General features: G+C 40.3%; 1 protein-coding gene across 28 annotated transcripts in view; it reads right to left on the minus strand.

Annotated features, from left to right (window-relative positions):
- Positions 1-17,742, minus strand: part of LOC126298596 (uncharacterized) — a 331,195-nt gene that overhangs the window by 12,232 nt on the left and 301,221 nt on the right. For all 28 annotated transcript variants that reach the window (XM_049989986.1, XM_049989996.1, XM_049989992.1 and 25 more), the window contains one exon: positions 3,594-3,892. In XM_049989986.1, the coding sequence (XP_049845943.1) occupies positions 3,594-3,892 (299 nt within the window). The remainder of the gene's footprint in view (positions 1-3,593; positions 3,893-17,742) is intronic.

Consider the following 17,742-nt stretch of genomic DNA (forward strand, 5'->3'; position numbering starts at 1 on the left):
CTGCGACCGTAGCTGTCACGCGGTTCCAGACCATAGCGCCTAGAACCACTCAGCTACTCTGGCTGGCAAACTACTAGACATCACTGTAATCAATGTTGTGACACGTGATATGGTGGCATATGAAATTAATGTTAAAAAAAGCTACTTGAAGACTGTTTGGCATAGTTCTGGAATGTTGAGCCCACGGAATATAAATAGGTATCAGCAGGCCAGGTGACTGAATGGTGGACTTAGACTATGAGGGTCGATCAAGGTGTGGAATCTGGGTTACTATGCTAAAGGATTTTTCTACAAATTCTCACATCACAGTCCACTTTGACATCCTAAAACCCTAACTACTTTGAGACTTTTGTTTGCTCTTTTCTAGGTATGAATCATATAGAGAAGTGTCTCTACACTAATCAATTTTCTTTATTTCTAAAACTAGCTGAGAAACCTAACTGCATTGCACAAGTATTCATTTTGCCAATTTTCTATTAGAAATGAATACAAAAAATGAGCTGTCTTTAAAGTACAGTATTTAAAAAAAATTTATTACTATGTATTCATGAAAACACTTTGTAAATTATCAAACAGGCATGTGAATAAATATGCATGATGTACAAATGTGTAGGAACAGTATCCAGATTGAGGAACATGATCCCCAACAGTTTCTGTACGCTGGGCACTGCTGCTTCACATGTCTACAAAGTGATTTTGTAACAGTCTCTATGACAACGCCTCTTCATAGCTTTGTAGATGGCTACAATTTTTGCCTGCAGCCGTCTACGCTTCATGATTGAAAGCTGTCAAAAGTGGTGCCAGTTGTCAGGGATTTCCTCAAGTTGACTCAACTGTAGGAGTGTCTTAGCACTAAAGAATAAATGTATTAAAACTTCATGAACGATGCAGCTCTTTTCACCCACCTCGCTGATTGTCACGTTGTATCACCTGAACTTTCACTGCAATTGTTGCCTGACAGTAAAAGATATGTGTACCAAGTTCAGTTGGATTGGTCCACTGGTTCAGGAGGAGATGGAGAAAACACAAATGGACCCCCCTCTCCCCGCATACACCCACACTCAAATTTTTATAATCTGTAGAGATTGGAAAATGTGGAGTTTTAGACCAAATGGGAAAAAAAAGGAAGTCCACCTCTGACAAAAGGCAATGAAATAAACCACTACTAACTGAAGAATTGTGAGGATAAACTGACTGCGATGTGACAATGCAAGAAAAATGTGTGTAATACAGAGCAGATAGCACTCATATCTCAAAAGATAAAGTAGTTTTAAATATAGCACTTAAAATACTGAAATAAAACATTACATAAGAGACGAGCAATCTGTGGTACAATTGTGACAATATGAAGATTTGATTACCAGAAAAGAGAATAAAATACTTTGCTGGTTTTGCTCATAAATAAAGAAATATCTTGATGATTATTTTTGAAGATGATAAAACTGCTATGGCAATATGATTACATTACACTAAAACTGACAGTAGAAGATAAATCTCTAAGGTAACACAACTGTACATAAACACAGGGTTGTTGAATTTAGTATGACATCAAGCTTCCCAGTGATGCTTCTAAACACTTTGACATTGCATAAAACAGCACCTGGATACTGAGGAACCTCCTTACACAGAGTTTGTACTCCGTGAAGTTCCACCAGTCTTAGAAAACCACACAAAAGGTCACCAACCAACCACATTCCATACATGTTCAAGGGTGACATGTCACGCAAATGTGCAAACCAGAGAAGCAGTGGTACACATCTTCCTTGAAGTATGGCTTCCACATTTCTCATTATAAGAATCCGAGCCTTGTCCTGTTGAAATACAGGCCCCTGAGTTGTCTGCTGGAGGTGTAAATCTTCTACTTCAAAAACACAGTTGATTTACTAGTTATTGTTTAGATTGCACTTGAGATGTACGAAATGAGAACTCAAGTTGTATCCAGTGATGTCCCACATCATTTGCAGGCACTGCGGCAGCATTTCATTCATATGTGGCCATCACAATCGGATATGTTAAATCAAGACTCCTCAACCATTCTGGTGACAAAGTCTGTGTGAACAACACATGTTACCAACGCAGTTTGCAGTAAGACAATGTTCAACCATCAAACACATCTGCACCAGCTGCATTGTTTCAGAATTGAACTAATACTAGACTGCCATTATGGTCATGCAAACAAAATGGTCGTCATCTTTAGTTGTGGTCAACACATTCATTCAACAAATGCATAACTCTCTTAACATACCTTGTTCAAACTAAAATGACACCATACGACAAATCCATGTCCACAAGATTCATAATTATGGTCAGTTCGAAATCACTTATCTGTACAACTGTGTGTGCCCTCTGATGTTTGTTTTAAGGTGTCCACTTTGCATGAGAGCCCTTTACTGATGCAGATTGTGAAGTTAAGTATGACAATTCTCTTTTTGGCAACAGTGTAATAGCTCAGTTTCATTAATGAGAAGCAAAGCAGCTGGTATCCCTGAAATTTGGAAGGAGGTGATCTACACGAAGTGGAAATGATGTGGCACAGGTACTTTCTGTCAGTGACTGCTACCGTGAGTGTGTCCTCAGGAACCCACAGATAAGCTGTGGATGTTCTGGCTGGCTTTGGATAGCAGCTTAATGAATCCTAGAAGTTTTAACACCATAACAGGAAGATGGTATAATACGCTTACCATACCACATGAATTTTCACCACAACAAAAATTCCAGTCAGGTAATACTGAAGGCATTCTACAACAGGGAAATATGAATGGAAAGAGACATGAAAGACTTTGAATAAGTTCCAGAAATGAGATGGTATTCATAAGTGTGGCATAAACTTTATTACATTTTGCTGAAGTGACATGTAATGCAACAGCTTTAAAGTAAATAAAGATATTTTGTGGTTCTTATTTTAATCCATAGGTTTCCTTTACTGTTAACAGTATATTTTCTAGTGCCTGTAAGTGTTTTTGTGCGTATTATTGTGCTTAACTTGGCCAGATGCTATTCAACCAACATATGGGCAAACAGGCATCTGCAGCCAGCGTAGGCAAATAGCTCACACAGGTTCAGCCATGCAGCTAGGCTATAGTCTACAGAATCATAGGCCATGCCCAGGCACCCATAATATAATGTTATTATTTATTTTATCATATTTGTTGAACATGGCATTTATTTTTATTCAACAGATACAAAATATTTGGAGTCAGATTCCATATTTAGACAAGACACACAACATTCTTCAGAGCAGGAACATTAAGCTGGGACCTTTCTGGAGATCCTGATCCCACACCTCCCTCAAACGACAATAAAAGTTGACACAAACATAGATATGATGTTAATCCCATTTTGAAGTACTATGCAAATTTCTTTACATGTACATCATGGTACCAGAACAAATGTTGAAGATAATTTATTCAATTAACAAGATCAAAACATATACCTACAATCAAGATTTACCTTGTCACTGGGGATAAACCGTATTGGCCAGAGGTGGGTCACCTTGGCATGAAGTTGATGCTTTTCTGTTTGTCACATACACAGAAATGATCTCATAATGAAGTTATAGTATCACATTAGCTGCAAAATCAATATATACTTACCACAATAATTATGGAAAATCGATGAAGGATGAGCTTTACATTGAATTTTCCAATACGAGGAGTAACTTCTCGTCCCATCCAGAAGTCATACCACATACAGCCTTTTGATCCATATGGATTACAATAGGAAATAGGCAATTTACCACCTCTTCTGTACAGAATTAGAGAAAATACAATTCCCACAAGCATTGCTGAAACTGCAGCCTCACTATACACACTGACTACAATGTCAGCAACTTCCCTTTTGAAGTAGCACACTGATGAAGTTAGAACCAGTGCAAACAGGGCTGCAAAAATCCCTGTGGAACAAAATATAGAAAGAGATAACTTTATGTTCCTTGAGAACATTAATAAAATTTACACCAAAAAATTTACAATGGCAATATATATACGGTAGTCATTACAACAGGCTTCATATTACAAACCAGGGAGAAAATCACAACCAGAATTAAGAAAAATCCCTCAATGACTGATCAAGAACAAGTACTCACTGTTAAATACACCACCCCAACAGTCCCCTCCCCTTGCTATGGCCACCAACTGGGATGGATGCAGAGATGTGTCTGGGATTGGGCAGGTGACAATTAAAGGCAAGTAGGGAAAGAAGAGGAGCATGTGGTGAAGCATAGCGGAGAGGGGAGGGAAGGGGAGGGGGTAGGTGGCGAGGAGGGGGTAGGTGGCGAGGAAAGGGGTAGGTGATGAGGCGCGGCTGTGAGGGGTGGGTGGCGAGGCGCAGCAGCGAGGAGCGGGTGGTGAGGCGCGGCTGTGAAGGGCGGGTGGCGAGGCGTGGCTGTGAGGGGCAGGTGGCGAGGCGCGGCTGTGAGGGGCGGGTGGTGAGGCGCGGCTGTGAAGGGTTTTATGTGAAAATTCTTAAAAGATTTTAAATAAAACAAGTGATGTTAACATTCTACATCAGTATTCTTTGCGTCTACATATTTAATTCACCACATAGTCACCCTGGCGACAAAAGCTTTTCCCCGACAACAAGAGACTAGTTTGTTGATGGAGCCACAATCTCACGTATTCTTGCATCGCTTCATCATTATCAAATCGAGGTCCTCGAAGATGTTCTTTAAGTTTTGCAAACAGATGAAAATCAGATGAAACCAAGTTGGGACTGCATGGAGAATGATCAATGACAGTGAATCCAATGTGTCGGACTGTTGCAGATACTGCAGTGCTCATATGTGGTCTGGCATTGTCTTGCTAAAGGAAAGGGTGTTTCATGTGCAGACAAAAGCTTTGAAATCGAACCTTTATTACAGCATGATGTTTCTCACGTACCAGCACCTGTGTTATACACCACCATGTTTTAAGTTAAAATTCAGAGACCTCTAGCGGCAGAGGGCATGAAGAGCAAAGATGTAGAATTTTAATAAAGTTTGCTTTATGTAAATAGCTTTAAATTTTCACATGAAAATTCAGAGGTATTACTTTTCAGCACACCCTCATTTCTTTAATTTTTGGATATGTTGACATAAGCACAAAAAATGGCAAACACATGACCATTAACTTTGAATATACAGTGCTTTAAAAAGTGAGAGTCTACTTGTAGAAAGCAGCACAACAAATTGTCCTATTGACAATTACAGATAGGTCCAAGTTCACACGGGGGAAGGATGGAGAAAGAGAGTGCTACCTCATTCAGCAACTGAAATATTGTTAACCAAGGTATGCCTTTATTGTAACTAGTTAAGACATCCTTATATGTTTATCTATTAAATTTTCAAACATTACTGGATTTCCATATAGTAATGAAAGCTTTTTTGATAAGAAATATATCTACATGTTGAAAAGAAGTGTGGCTGTGTGCAGCCCTTAGGTATGTATAACACTGCCAATAATCAAGTAGTACACATCTACAATTCCTGCATTTTCACTAGAGATTTCCTTGCATGCAACGTATATAAATGCAAGCCTTGATAAAAATGCACGCCGACCCTGCGTAGGTACGAGATAAAGGCAAAAGAAAAAGACGACGACTCTCTCGCAAAGAGCTAAAGACAGTTCCTTAATAAGACAGCCCCATGTAATACATACTTTTCACATTAACCAACAGAAATTATCATTTTTTAAATTGTCCTTTTGTATAATATGTAGAAAAGAACATGCACTATGAGAAATGTAACACTATTTTACATTTGTTGAGTTTGTAAATATTAATATGATGTGACAGTGTTGAAATGTGCACAAGATCACATGTTTGTTAGATGAAGATTAACATTTGTAACATGTAAACAGTTTCTGAATTTTTTATGACACCTAAAAATGAGATGACATTATTCTCATATGTCTGCAAAATCTGATAATGGGTTTATAATAAGTAATTGTTAAAAGTGGCATACCATTGAATGTTTCTCCAAAAATCAAACAACTGTTTTACCTATTTGATAAGATTGTGATTCGAGATATGATCCAGTTGCTGAATTTCTTATATTGATATGAAATCTATAATTATACAAGAGAAAGTGTGCATTAAAATTGCAATACTTTCAGGTAAGATTTACAAAATTTGGACATTAAAATAAACACAAAAATAGTCTGCTCCATACCGTGTTGATAGGTCATGGTACATTTGCTGTGTGCCATCTTTACCTCTATCGAAGTGTGTGCTGTATTGACATAATCAAGTGGCAGTGTGAGGAGTGAGTCACACAGAGGCAGATGACAGAGAAGGAAGGGCTCTTCAGGCACAGTGTGTTGTGATTTGAGCTGTGTGATTTCTCTGTTGGACGACTGGACTTGGCATCACATGTCCGAGAATAACCTTAAATCCTAGAGGCTCTGGAGAACAAGAGGCGGCTGAAGCTACTTCTACTGCAGAAGTCCTAGTTGTGCTGCCTTGGTTAAGATGGAAGTGTGCCATCTTAGAACTATGGTTTGGTATTTTAAGCCTGTTGAATGAATTTGGCGACAGTGTGAGGTTTGCAAAATGTTCCTTTCCAATGCCTTTCCCAGTGCGTCGCCTGTCTGCTTATGTGCCTTATCCGCCTTCACGGCAATCAGAAATACAAAAATACCAGTTCAATCTTCCTGTTTGCTTAAGCTCTGGTCATAGGTACGTTGAGTGCGAGTTCAAGAGACCTGCATGTGTTTGTACCAACTGCTTATTGTACCAGCAATTTTCTGTAATTATAACATACTGTGTTTTTACCTTGTTATATACGACAGCTTTGTGGACTTTGGCATAAGTTACCTCATTCACTGCTGTGAATGGCTTTGATGCTTGCTAGTTAACTTGTTAATTTTGGGGAAAAAGATTCGTGCCAATTTCTTGGTATTTAAGATACTGTCTGTGAATGTAATCGAAATTTGTTTCCCAATTGTGTGCATCCATTCAAATGTTGTTTTTCTGTCCTATGTGGTGTTCCCTTGCTACCGTTATGCCAGATGTGCCGTTTTGAAACTGAATTGCGGTCGGTGAGCGAATCTTTTTATCTCCTTGTTGAGATATTAGGGTGTGTTCAGTAATAAGGCCCTGATTGGTGTGGAGGGCTTTATTTCTGCCCCTTTTTACTGGTATGTGGGTGTGTAATTATGCTGATAGCCATATTGTGTTTAGTTTCATGGTCAACGGGTTACGTTTATGATTTGATTATTTGCTAAACTTAAAGAGCATTTCTCTTGCCAGGCAATACTAGCAGTTACTAGCACCATGGGCAAAATTGTCTTGATTATCCAGGAGGTGTGTGTGTGTGTGTGTGTGTGTGTGTGTGTGTGTGTGTGTGTGTGTGTGTGTGTTTGTTTGTTTGAGAAACTGAATGTAAATTTTTAAGGTCATGGTTTTAGTAAGTTTTCATTCCTTTGGTCAGTAGTGTTGTACAACATTCTGTGATACCAAGCAACTGTAAATCAATAACAGGCTGTCAGAAAATACAATCAGGTGAATTGCTAAATTGTTTGTTATACAAATTCTTCTTGTTGTAGCTGTTGTTTTGAAGCACCGATACTGTATTAAATTTTTTCATCGTTCTTCTGTCACTTAAGCTTGTACTAATAAAAATTTTTGTGTCCCCATAATTACATGGTATCTCGTTATAGGAACAGAAACTTAGTGATGAGCGATTAATTCTCAAGGAACTGCAACAACTGCTTCGCTTCTGTGAAGTTGGTTTTTGGAAAGTATTTGCTTCCATAAATGTGATAGTTAAGTGAAAAGCTTATTTGTTGTCTTTGAAAATAAATTTTCATTACGAAGTACAACATTTTGGGTTTCCTGTGTTTTTAACAGTACAATTTGGATCAGGGTAACAGCGTTGTAAGCTCACAAGTAATTTTTTCTGAATTGATTTAATTGCTCTTTCAACCATACATTATTCAATAAATATTCTGATCACAAACTATGTTCAATCCTTACTTGGGCCTGACCCCCCTTCCCCAACACATGACTAGACTCTGTCTCCTGCCGAGGCTGGTACATTGTCAACGCCACGTAGTACAAGGGCCAGATTGTTGCAGTAGTGGCATGGTTTACTTCCTGTCTGAACCCAGCACTGCACCACTTCTGTAGTCTATGCAGTCAAAAATGATGTTGTGTCACAACAGTGCGGGACAAGCTGCCGTAAATACCATCCACTCCAGCTCTGAGAAGTACTACATGCAAGTCATTGACCTGATGTGGGTCATCCAGCTCAACTACAAGACACTGCCTCCACTAGCTGCAGGTCTATGAGGTACACCTGGTCCTGATGCTGCCAGGAGCTGCAATGGTACTTTCTATCAGAAGCCATCTGCTGGCTGACTTGAACCAACTCCAAGCCATGCACCAGAGGGTAGATAGTTCACAGCCTATGCTTAGGTACCACCTGCACCTGACTTACTGCCGAGTTGCTGCCTGCCCTGCATGTGGGCACTCTAATACTGCATGCTTCCATCCTCAGGCTGCTGCATCCTATGTCGGAGGTCCTTGGTTCGCAAACGCAATTGGGTGCCTTCTACATTGAGCCCACCACACACTGCTTGCTGTGTCACACATTTGAATCAAACGGTGTGACTGGCTTATTTCACAGTTTGTTGTCATTATGTGCCTGTTGCCTGTCTGGACTGACACTGCTCTACGTGACCAGCAAGGAACTGACTTGGCTTCTACACAACGGTGTGTCTCTCTGGCCTGCCAACTCTGTACCCTGACTGCCACTTGCTGCTGCATGCTGAGCTAAGCAAGCACTGACAGCCAACCCACTTGGCTCTATGTATGTAGTGCCCTGGCAGCCATACTACAACACCTCTGCAACCTGTAACAACATCAATAAATACTAAGAGCCCTCTTGACTCCTCTACACCTGGCATCAGAAGCAACCAGCAGATTCAAGCAACATAATGGGTGGTTTAGTTGCTTACATGTTCCATAGATAATTTCAGTGATATCTTCTGCTGAAATTATTTGGAATTAATCATTTTACAGGATGCGTATACATGATTAATGTTAACATTAATGAACATATTATATTTTAGTCCTATTCAGGTAACCATACTTAAAAGCTTTTAATAGACATTAGTCCATGGAATAGGAACAGTTCTCCACGAGAAATTATTTTAAGTTAGGTTTAAAACTTGCTTTGCTACTTGTCAGACATTTTACATTATCGGGCAAATGACCAAACTTTCTATTGCTCATCTTGAACTTGTGAGCAACTGACAGCTTTAATAATGGCCAATAAAAGTAATATTTTCATCAAGTAATGTATGTGTGGACATCACCATTCTTCTCAAATTGTGAAAAATTATGAGAGACGAATTTCATTAGAGAATATATGTACTGTGTTGATGCAGCTAAATTGACTGACTCCTTGATGAGGTACCTACACAACTGCATGTGAACACCATATATTTTTGTGCACACAATACTTTCTTTGTAAGTGGCGAGTTACACCAGACAATTGTTCCGTAAGACTTTATTAGGTGGAAAAATGCAGACTATGTCAAGAGGCTGATTCGTTTGTTTCCGAGACTAGTAATTACACAAAGAGCAAAAGTAGCCGAACTTAACTGTTTGAGCATCTGTCAGTAATATCCTTCTTCCAGTTCAAGTTTGCTGTACACAATGGAATATTTCCAAATATGACAAACAAAATTTCAGATAATTCATCCTACAAACTAAAATTTGACCCCCCACCCCCCACATTACATGTTCCACATTTCATTCTTTACACCAAATAAATACATACACATGTAGTGCACTGTGTTTCACATACTTTTTCTCAATAGCTTGTTGTATTGTAATTTCACAACAATGGCACAATCACTTGGTTGCTACTCATGTCATTACCACAGTGTAAGACACAAAGGAAGGGGAAGACAGGGTTGGTTGGTAGACCAAAAAGAGAGTGAAATGTACAACAATGCACAGATCTGTCTGCTGAAATAGAAACAAGCTCTTAATTCTCTGATGTTAACACAAAAGCATCAAATTCTACATGTAACCAATAGTAAAGGGAAGACTAAAACAGACACTTTCAAATCTCCTGGCAAGCTACTCATTTTGCAGCAATAGCAAGTACACGAGGACAGCCAAACACGAATGATTCACTGTTTGAGTTACTCCAACACATGTACTCACAGCAAATTCTGTCATCTGGCCCCATGCTTCAAGAAAATGCTATTGAAATCACCCACAAAAAAGGGTTTGTGTGCTCTGAGGGCTGGCTATGGCATTTTCAGAAGAGGCATAAAATGTATGTTGTAAATGTTTGTGGGAAAACACATTGATGAAACAAGGAAGATGCCAATGAGAGGGTGCGGGAATTTTAATCCAAGCTCTCTCATTTGTATCTGTATTTATTTAACATGGATGAAGCCAGCGCAAACACAATGTATCAAGGGCGAAAAAATTGTCAAGAGGCAAACACAGCAAAGAGAGACTGGTGGTGGCCTTTTGTTGTAATTGAGATGGTTCTCATAAGCTCAAACCATTAATGATAGAAAAATACAAAAATCCACATTTTTAAAAAAATGAGTCAACCTATTCAATCTGGTATGCCACGATGAGAACAACAATGAAGATTGGAAGACCAGACTCCCTCCCATAGCTGGCTCTTAAAAGTTCAACAACAAATCGCTGTGAGGTAGAGAAGTATTTTGGCAACTTTAGACCACTGCCTAGCACATCAGTTCGATGACCTGGAACTTCTGAACTTAGAAATTGAATTCATACTACCTAACACTACAAGCTGTCTACAGTCACTGGAGAAATAATCACCTCTATGAAGCATAATTACAGACACCTTCTTGTTAAGGCTGCCATTAATTCAATCTGACTACAAGAAAACCTTTCCACATTGGAATGTACTGCAAGCTGTCCGCAAAATCTCTGCTGCTTGGGATGAAGTTACAACAAACACCATAAATAATGTTTTAAGAAGGACTGGACAGCGACTGATACTGCAGCACAGACTGAAGAGGAAAATGCTGATGCAGCATCTGAACTTACTCTTAATGCGAATACAACTTTGGATTCCAAAGTTGCTCTTCGACAGGCTTACACCAGTTGGTACCCTCTTACACTGCTAATCTGGAAGAATGGATGCTGGCAGACAATGAACACTGTACTGTTGAAGAACGAGTCATCAATTCTGCTGATGATGCAGAAGAGAAAAATAATGCTTTACTGTCGTCCTCTGAGGAGGAAAATGAAATGCCACCCTGCACTTAAGCTGCAGCTGCAATTGCTGTTCTCGAGAGAGTTGCTGCTGCTTCTGATGTCTCTATGGAATTTCAGGCAGCTCTGGATGTAGCACCTTCTGAGAATGCCATAATGTTATTTAGGAGAGGATATATCATTTGTAGATAAGCTGTTTACAGCTACAAAGCCAGGATCTAGGACAGACGAACAGCTGCTGCAAATGACCAAGTCACGTTTGGCAGGAAACATGAAAAGTTATGTAATGCAGCATGAGGACCTACGAAATGCTCAATTGTTCAATGGACATTAGCCCAAGCAAGGTCCATGGCAAGATGTGGTGCAGCAATGGAGGAGACAGAATAGCTGTAGATACTATCGCGAACAGATAAATCGAATGTCGCAGAATCAAAGTGAATATGTAAGAATTTTGCAGGCATGATACAGAAAATAAACATTAAAACTTATGAATTATCAGATAGTGACACAACAAATAAGATTGTTCTTCCGGATGTGGAACAGAGAGCATTAGACACATTTCTATGGCGACTACCACTTAATGTACTGCCTCTTCTACTGATGTTAAGTGCTATCAATGTAGATGTTTAGGCCACATACAAAAAACTGCTATCAGTCTCACTGTAACAGGTATGGAAGAGTGACACACCAAGAGTGAGAGTATACACTGGTGGCCATTAAAATTGCTACACAATGAAGATGATGAGCTACAGATGTGAAATTTAACCCACAGGAAGAAGATGCTGTGATATGCAAATGATTACCTGTTCAGAGCATTCACACAACGTTGGCGCCAGTGGCGACAACTACAACGTGCTGACATGACGAAAGTTTCTAACTGATTTCTTACACACAAACAGCAGTTGACCAGCGTTGCCTGGTGAAACGTTCTTGTGATACCTCATGTAAGGAGGAGAAATGCCTACCATAATGTTTCCGACTTTGATAAAGGTCAGATTGTAGCCTATCGCCATAGCGGTTTATCGTACTGCGACATTGCTGCTCGCGTTGGTTGAGATCCAATGACTGTTAGCAGAATATGGAATCGGTGGGCTCTGGAGGGTAATACGGAATGCCGTGCTGGATCCCAACAGCCTCGTATCACTAGCAGTCGAGATGCAGGCATCTTATTCGCATGGCTGTAATGGATCGTGCAGCCATGTCTCGATCCCCGAGTCAACAGATGGGGACGTTTGCAAGACAATAACCATCTGCATGAACAGTTCGACGACGTTTGCAGCAGCATGGACTGTCAGCTCAGAGACCAAGGCTGTGGTTACCCTTGACACTGCATCACAGACAGGAGCACCTGTGATGGTGTACTCAATGACAAACCTGGGTCTACGAATGGCAAAACATCATTTTTTCGGATGAATCCAGGTTCTGTTTACAGCATCATGATGATTGCATCAGTGTTTGGCGACATCGCGGTGAACGTACATTGGAAGCTTGTATTCATCATCACCATACTGGCGTATCACCCGGCGTGATGGTATTGGGCGCCATTGGATACACGTCTCTGTCACTTATTATTCGCACTGACGGCACTTTGAACAGTGGATGTTTCATTTCAGATGTGTTATGACCCGTGGCTCTACCCTTCATTTGATCCCTGCGAAACCCTACATTTCAGCAGGATAATGTACATCCGCATGTTGCAGGTCCTCCACGGGCCTTTCTGGATACAGAAAATGTTCGACTGCTGCCCTGGACAGCACATTCTCCACATCTCTCACCAACAGAAAGTGTCTGGTCAATGGTGGCTGAGCAACTGGCTCATCACAATATGCCAGTCACTACTCTTGATGAACTGTGGTATTGTGTTGAAGCTGCATGGGCAGCTGTACCTGTGCACGCCACCCAAGCCTGTTTAACTCAATGCCCAGGTGTATCAAGGCCATTGTTACGGCCAGAGGTGGTTGTTGTGGGTACTGATTTCTCAGGCTCTATGCACTCAAACTGTGTGAAAATGTAATCACATGTCAGTTCTAGTATAATGTATTTGTCCAATGAATACCCGTTTATCATCTGCATTTCTTCTTGCTGTAGCAATTTTAATGGTCAGTAGTGTAGAAGTAAAGGGCATAACAGTAAAGGGAGGAATATGAGTATTCAGCCTTTAAATGGCACCACGAGCTCAGAGTCTGCTGAGCAGTACTTCCAGTGAATTTTAATGCTGCATAATCTATGTCAAGCAGAATGTTGCTTGATCAGCATGGTAAATGGTTGTTGTTTGTTGTTGTTGTTGTTGTTGTTGTTGTTGTTGTCTTCAGTCCAGAGACTGGTTTGATGCAGATCTCCATGCTACTCTTTCCTGTACAAGCTTCTTGATCTCCCAGTACTTACTGCAACCTACATCCTTCTGAATCTGCTTAGCGTAGTCATCTCTTGGTCTCCATCTGCGATTTTTATCCTTCACGCTGCCCTCCAATACTAAATTGGTGATCCCTCGATGTCTCAGAACATGCCCTACCAACCGATCCCTTCTTCTAGTCAAGCTGTGCCACAAGCTCCTCTTCTAACCAATTCTATTCAGTACCTCCTCATTAGTTATGTCATCTACCCATCTAATCTTCAGCATTCTTCTGTAGCACCACATTTCGAAAGCTTCTATTCTCTTCTTGTTCAAACTATTTATCGTCCATGTTTCACTTCCATACATGGATACACTCCATACAAATATTTTCAGAAACGACTTCCTGACACTTAAATCTAAACTCGATGTTAACAAATTTCTCTTCTTCAGAAACGATTTCCTTGCCATTGCCAGTATACATTTTACATCCTCTCTACTTCAACCATTATCAGTTATTTTGCTCCCCAAATAGCAAAACTCCTTTACTACTTTAAGTGTCTCATTTCCTAATCTAATTCCCTCGGCATCATCCGTCTTAATTCAACTACATTCCATTATCCTCTTTTTGCTTTTGTTGATGTTCATCTTATATCCTCCTTTCAAGACACTGTCCATTCCGTTCAACTGCTCTTCCAAGTCCTGTGCTATCTCTGACAGAATTACAATGTCGTCGACGAACCTCAAAGTTTTTGTATCTTCTCCATGGATAACTCAGGGAAACATTGAAAACTTCTGTCGATGACATACTGCCACAAGGGTTGCCACTCGTGACCCATGAATCAGTTAAAATGTGTGCACGACCACTGAACACCAATCTGTATGATAACGTACAGCAAGGCATAGGGAAACTACAATGAGCAAATGTAGAAACAGAACTATCTGTAAACATATTTTGTGTGGTGGAACCATTGGAGAAAAATTATGAGCTACATGAAGCAAGCACACTGTTTTGTGTACAGAAGCATTGTATGCATACAGGAGATGGGTGGCGAACGAGAACAGCCCAGTGATTTCAACAGTTTTGATACTGATGGCATCATCAGTTTGTCTAAGGAATTATTGGTTGCTAATTTAGATGTTCTAGACAAAGCTGATCTAGATGGATACGTTCGGACCATATCCATGACCAAGCTGCCAGTATAACTGCATTACGTGAAAAGGTGAAGCATTAAGAAAGAATGGAGGGACTACCTATGGAGAAGTAACTGCTAGAATTAGATGATCTATTTAAAGTTCATGGCCCTTTACCACCAATCCCAATGACGAAGCACAGGCTCCAATTTAGGAATTGACCACCTGTGTACTTTAAGCCACACAGGGTGCCCCATCACCTAAAATTGGTAATAGAGAAATTCATTAACAAATAATTATGCAATGGTATCATTGAGGCAAGTACCATCCTAGAGGGTGCAACTGTGGTGATAGTACTGAACAAACGTTCTTGACGGAATGAAGCAGTATCAGTTCTGCAGCATCTACAGATACCTCAAGAGTCGTACGATTACAGGCATGTATCCAACCAAATATAACAGAAGCCCTTGATAACTTGGGAAACTGTACGCATATTTCCACTATGGATCTAATAAGTGGCTACCATCAACTGGGAATAGTACTCAAGGACCAACCAAAAACTGCATTTATTCAGTACCGGTATTGGAAAATGTCACTTGGTCTAACAAATGCACAAGTGATGTTTCACCAGTAGTTGGACAGTTTTTGAAGGGACTAAAGCCGAAATACTGTATGGCGTATATCTGGATGATATTTGTGTTTGCTAGGAATATGAAAGGGGATGTGCATTGGTTGAGGGACATAGATAAGTGTCATTTTGTGCCAAAGAAGTGAATTACTTGGTCATTTAATAAGCCAAGACGATATGAGAATAGGTTCAAGACTGGTAAACACTGTATGGAGTTTTCCAACACCTCTTCAGGCAGGCAAGGAATTGCAGTCTTTTAGGGATTATCAAACTATTATAGCAAATTTATCCAAGGGTTTGCAGGAATAGCATGACCTCTCACACACTACAACTGGCAAGGACATTACCAGACTATCAGTGGGAACGGGCCGACTGCAGCATGTAACCTCCAGCCTATCAGTGGGAACAGGCCAACTGCAGCATGTAACCTAAGACGGCCGCCGGGGCGACCACTAGCCCCACCACCACGCGCTGCTGCTGGTCCACCACAGCCTCCCAAGGTATAATGGAGGGGGGTGACCGTGCATACAAATATCCCACTCTCTGTGAATCTCGACACTTCGCCAGAAGATGGGCAGTATGACACTTCCCGAAACGTCGTGAAAAATCAACACTACCATCCGGCTGGCAGCCCGAGAAACCTTCATCAATTTTAGATCATTTTACACATTACATGTGGATGGTTGCTATCCAGAACCGGCAAGCTGCCACCGTAGAAACGTAGTGATGCGTAATTGGTTACTACAGTTTGGTATTCTGGAAACAAAATCACATATCAGGGCACAAAATTTATGTTAGCATTGCTGAAGAAGTTATGCCATTTGTTGTTTATTCACAAACTGAGATGATCTGTTTAAACTCACAGGCTAACAGAAGAACTGAATGTGTACATCAAATTAGAGGGAAAATTCTGAGCCACTTTGCAAATAGCTATAGCAATGATTGGGATTCTTCGTTGGTGTATGTAGCAGCGGCATACAATTCTAAAATCCCTGAAAGTTTCTGGATGGGCTACATAAAGCGCATGAAGAGATACCAGTTATGCTAGAGTTTTTTACTCCTCCAGACAGGAAAACCCTATCACTATGTTACCACCCTGTGATAGTCCAAGCTGACACCGAATGTGCTTGCCTACATGTGCTAGTCTGGTTCCCGGCATCAAGCAGCAATACCTGGTATTTGTACTATAAAATTCGCCCATACCATGTCAGATGGGAGACTGTAAAAATTTGTTCAAGTCAGCAACTGTAATAGGCAACCTGCACAACAGCATACAGTTCTGTGTTGTGCTACGCAATCGAACTGCGATTCACAATGTAGTTTTTGTGGGTTTTTTTTCGGGGGGGGGGGGGGGGGGGGGGTGGAGATAAATGTTTTTTTTTTTTTTTTTTTTTTTTTTTTTTTTTTTTTTTTTTTTTTTTTTTTTTATCTATGGTAATATACTGTAAAATCACAAACAAGTTTTACAGATTCACAAACACCAGATCCTTACAATGACAATGGATCCTCAGAACAAAAGGTATTGAGGAGTAGAAATATGATATACCAATAGCCTTATTAAAAATTTCAGAGACATTAAACATACAGTAAGTAAAACTTTCAAGGCTACCAGTACTCTCAATATCTCTACAGCGAATAATAACCACGATAAGCCATCCACTACAATGACCAAATTTATCATGCTATTAGAAGAGAAAAATTCAAAAGGCCACCAGCAAAAACACAAAGCCCATGAAGAACAGCATGGGAAGCAAGGTGGGAAAACCATGTGCTAATATTGTTATGTGAGCTTTGGCGTTGCCAGCAAGAGCAAGTCACCATATGCCCATTCTGGCACCACAACCTTATTTCTAAAAAGCAAGTCGCTTATACAATCCAACAGCGGTTGTCGCGAATTGTTACAAGCAGGGATGACCTAAGGGTACAGAATGGTTGAAGCTGCAAGGTGGCATCATATTGGTAAACAGTACAATATGTTATAGTTCAAGACCAACTTTCTATCTTCCAGTTATCATAACAGGAACTACAATTTTAAACCTAACATGTCCTCTATTACACTGGCCTGAGAAACCAGATATATTACCTCCCCCAAAATTTGAACTTCCTAAACAGTACCTTAGCACCCAACCTCCTTAACTGTCTGGATGAGCTATTAGCTCAGGTACAGTCTGGATTCTGACTCTCATCTGTGCAGCCTGTATCCATTTATGGTAGAAAACTACTCACCCTTCCAAACTCCCTGTACACCATGTGACAACTGAGTGAGTCGCCTTTACTAAGAATTAGTCATTGGACACTGTGATTCAGGTTGCAGTAGAAAAAGAGAAACCTGAATAAAAATGTGCATACATGTGAAAATGTAAAGATGTATTCTACATGATTTTCAAAAATAATCCCAGTCAATGATCTGTTGGACTAAATCTTCAAAAGAGTGGAGGCGTAATGCGCCACTGCCTTT

The sequence above is a fragment of the Schistocerca gregaria genome, chromosome X (genome assembly GCF_023897955.1).
Source record: "Schistocerca gregaria isolate iqSchGreg1 chromosome X, iqSchGreg1.2, whole genome shotgun sequence".
Classification (NCBI taxonomy): domain Eukaryota; kingdom Metazoa; phylum Arthropoda; class Insecta; order Orthoptera; family Acrididae; genus Schistocerca; species Schistocerca gregaria.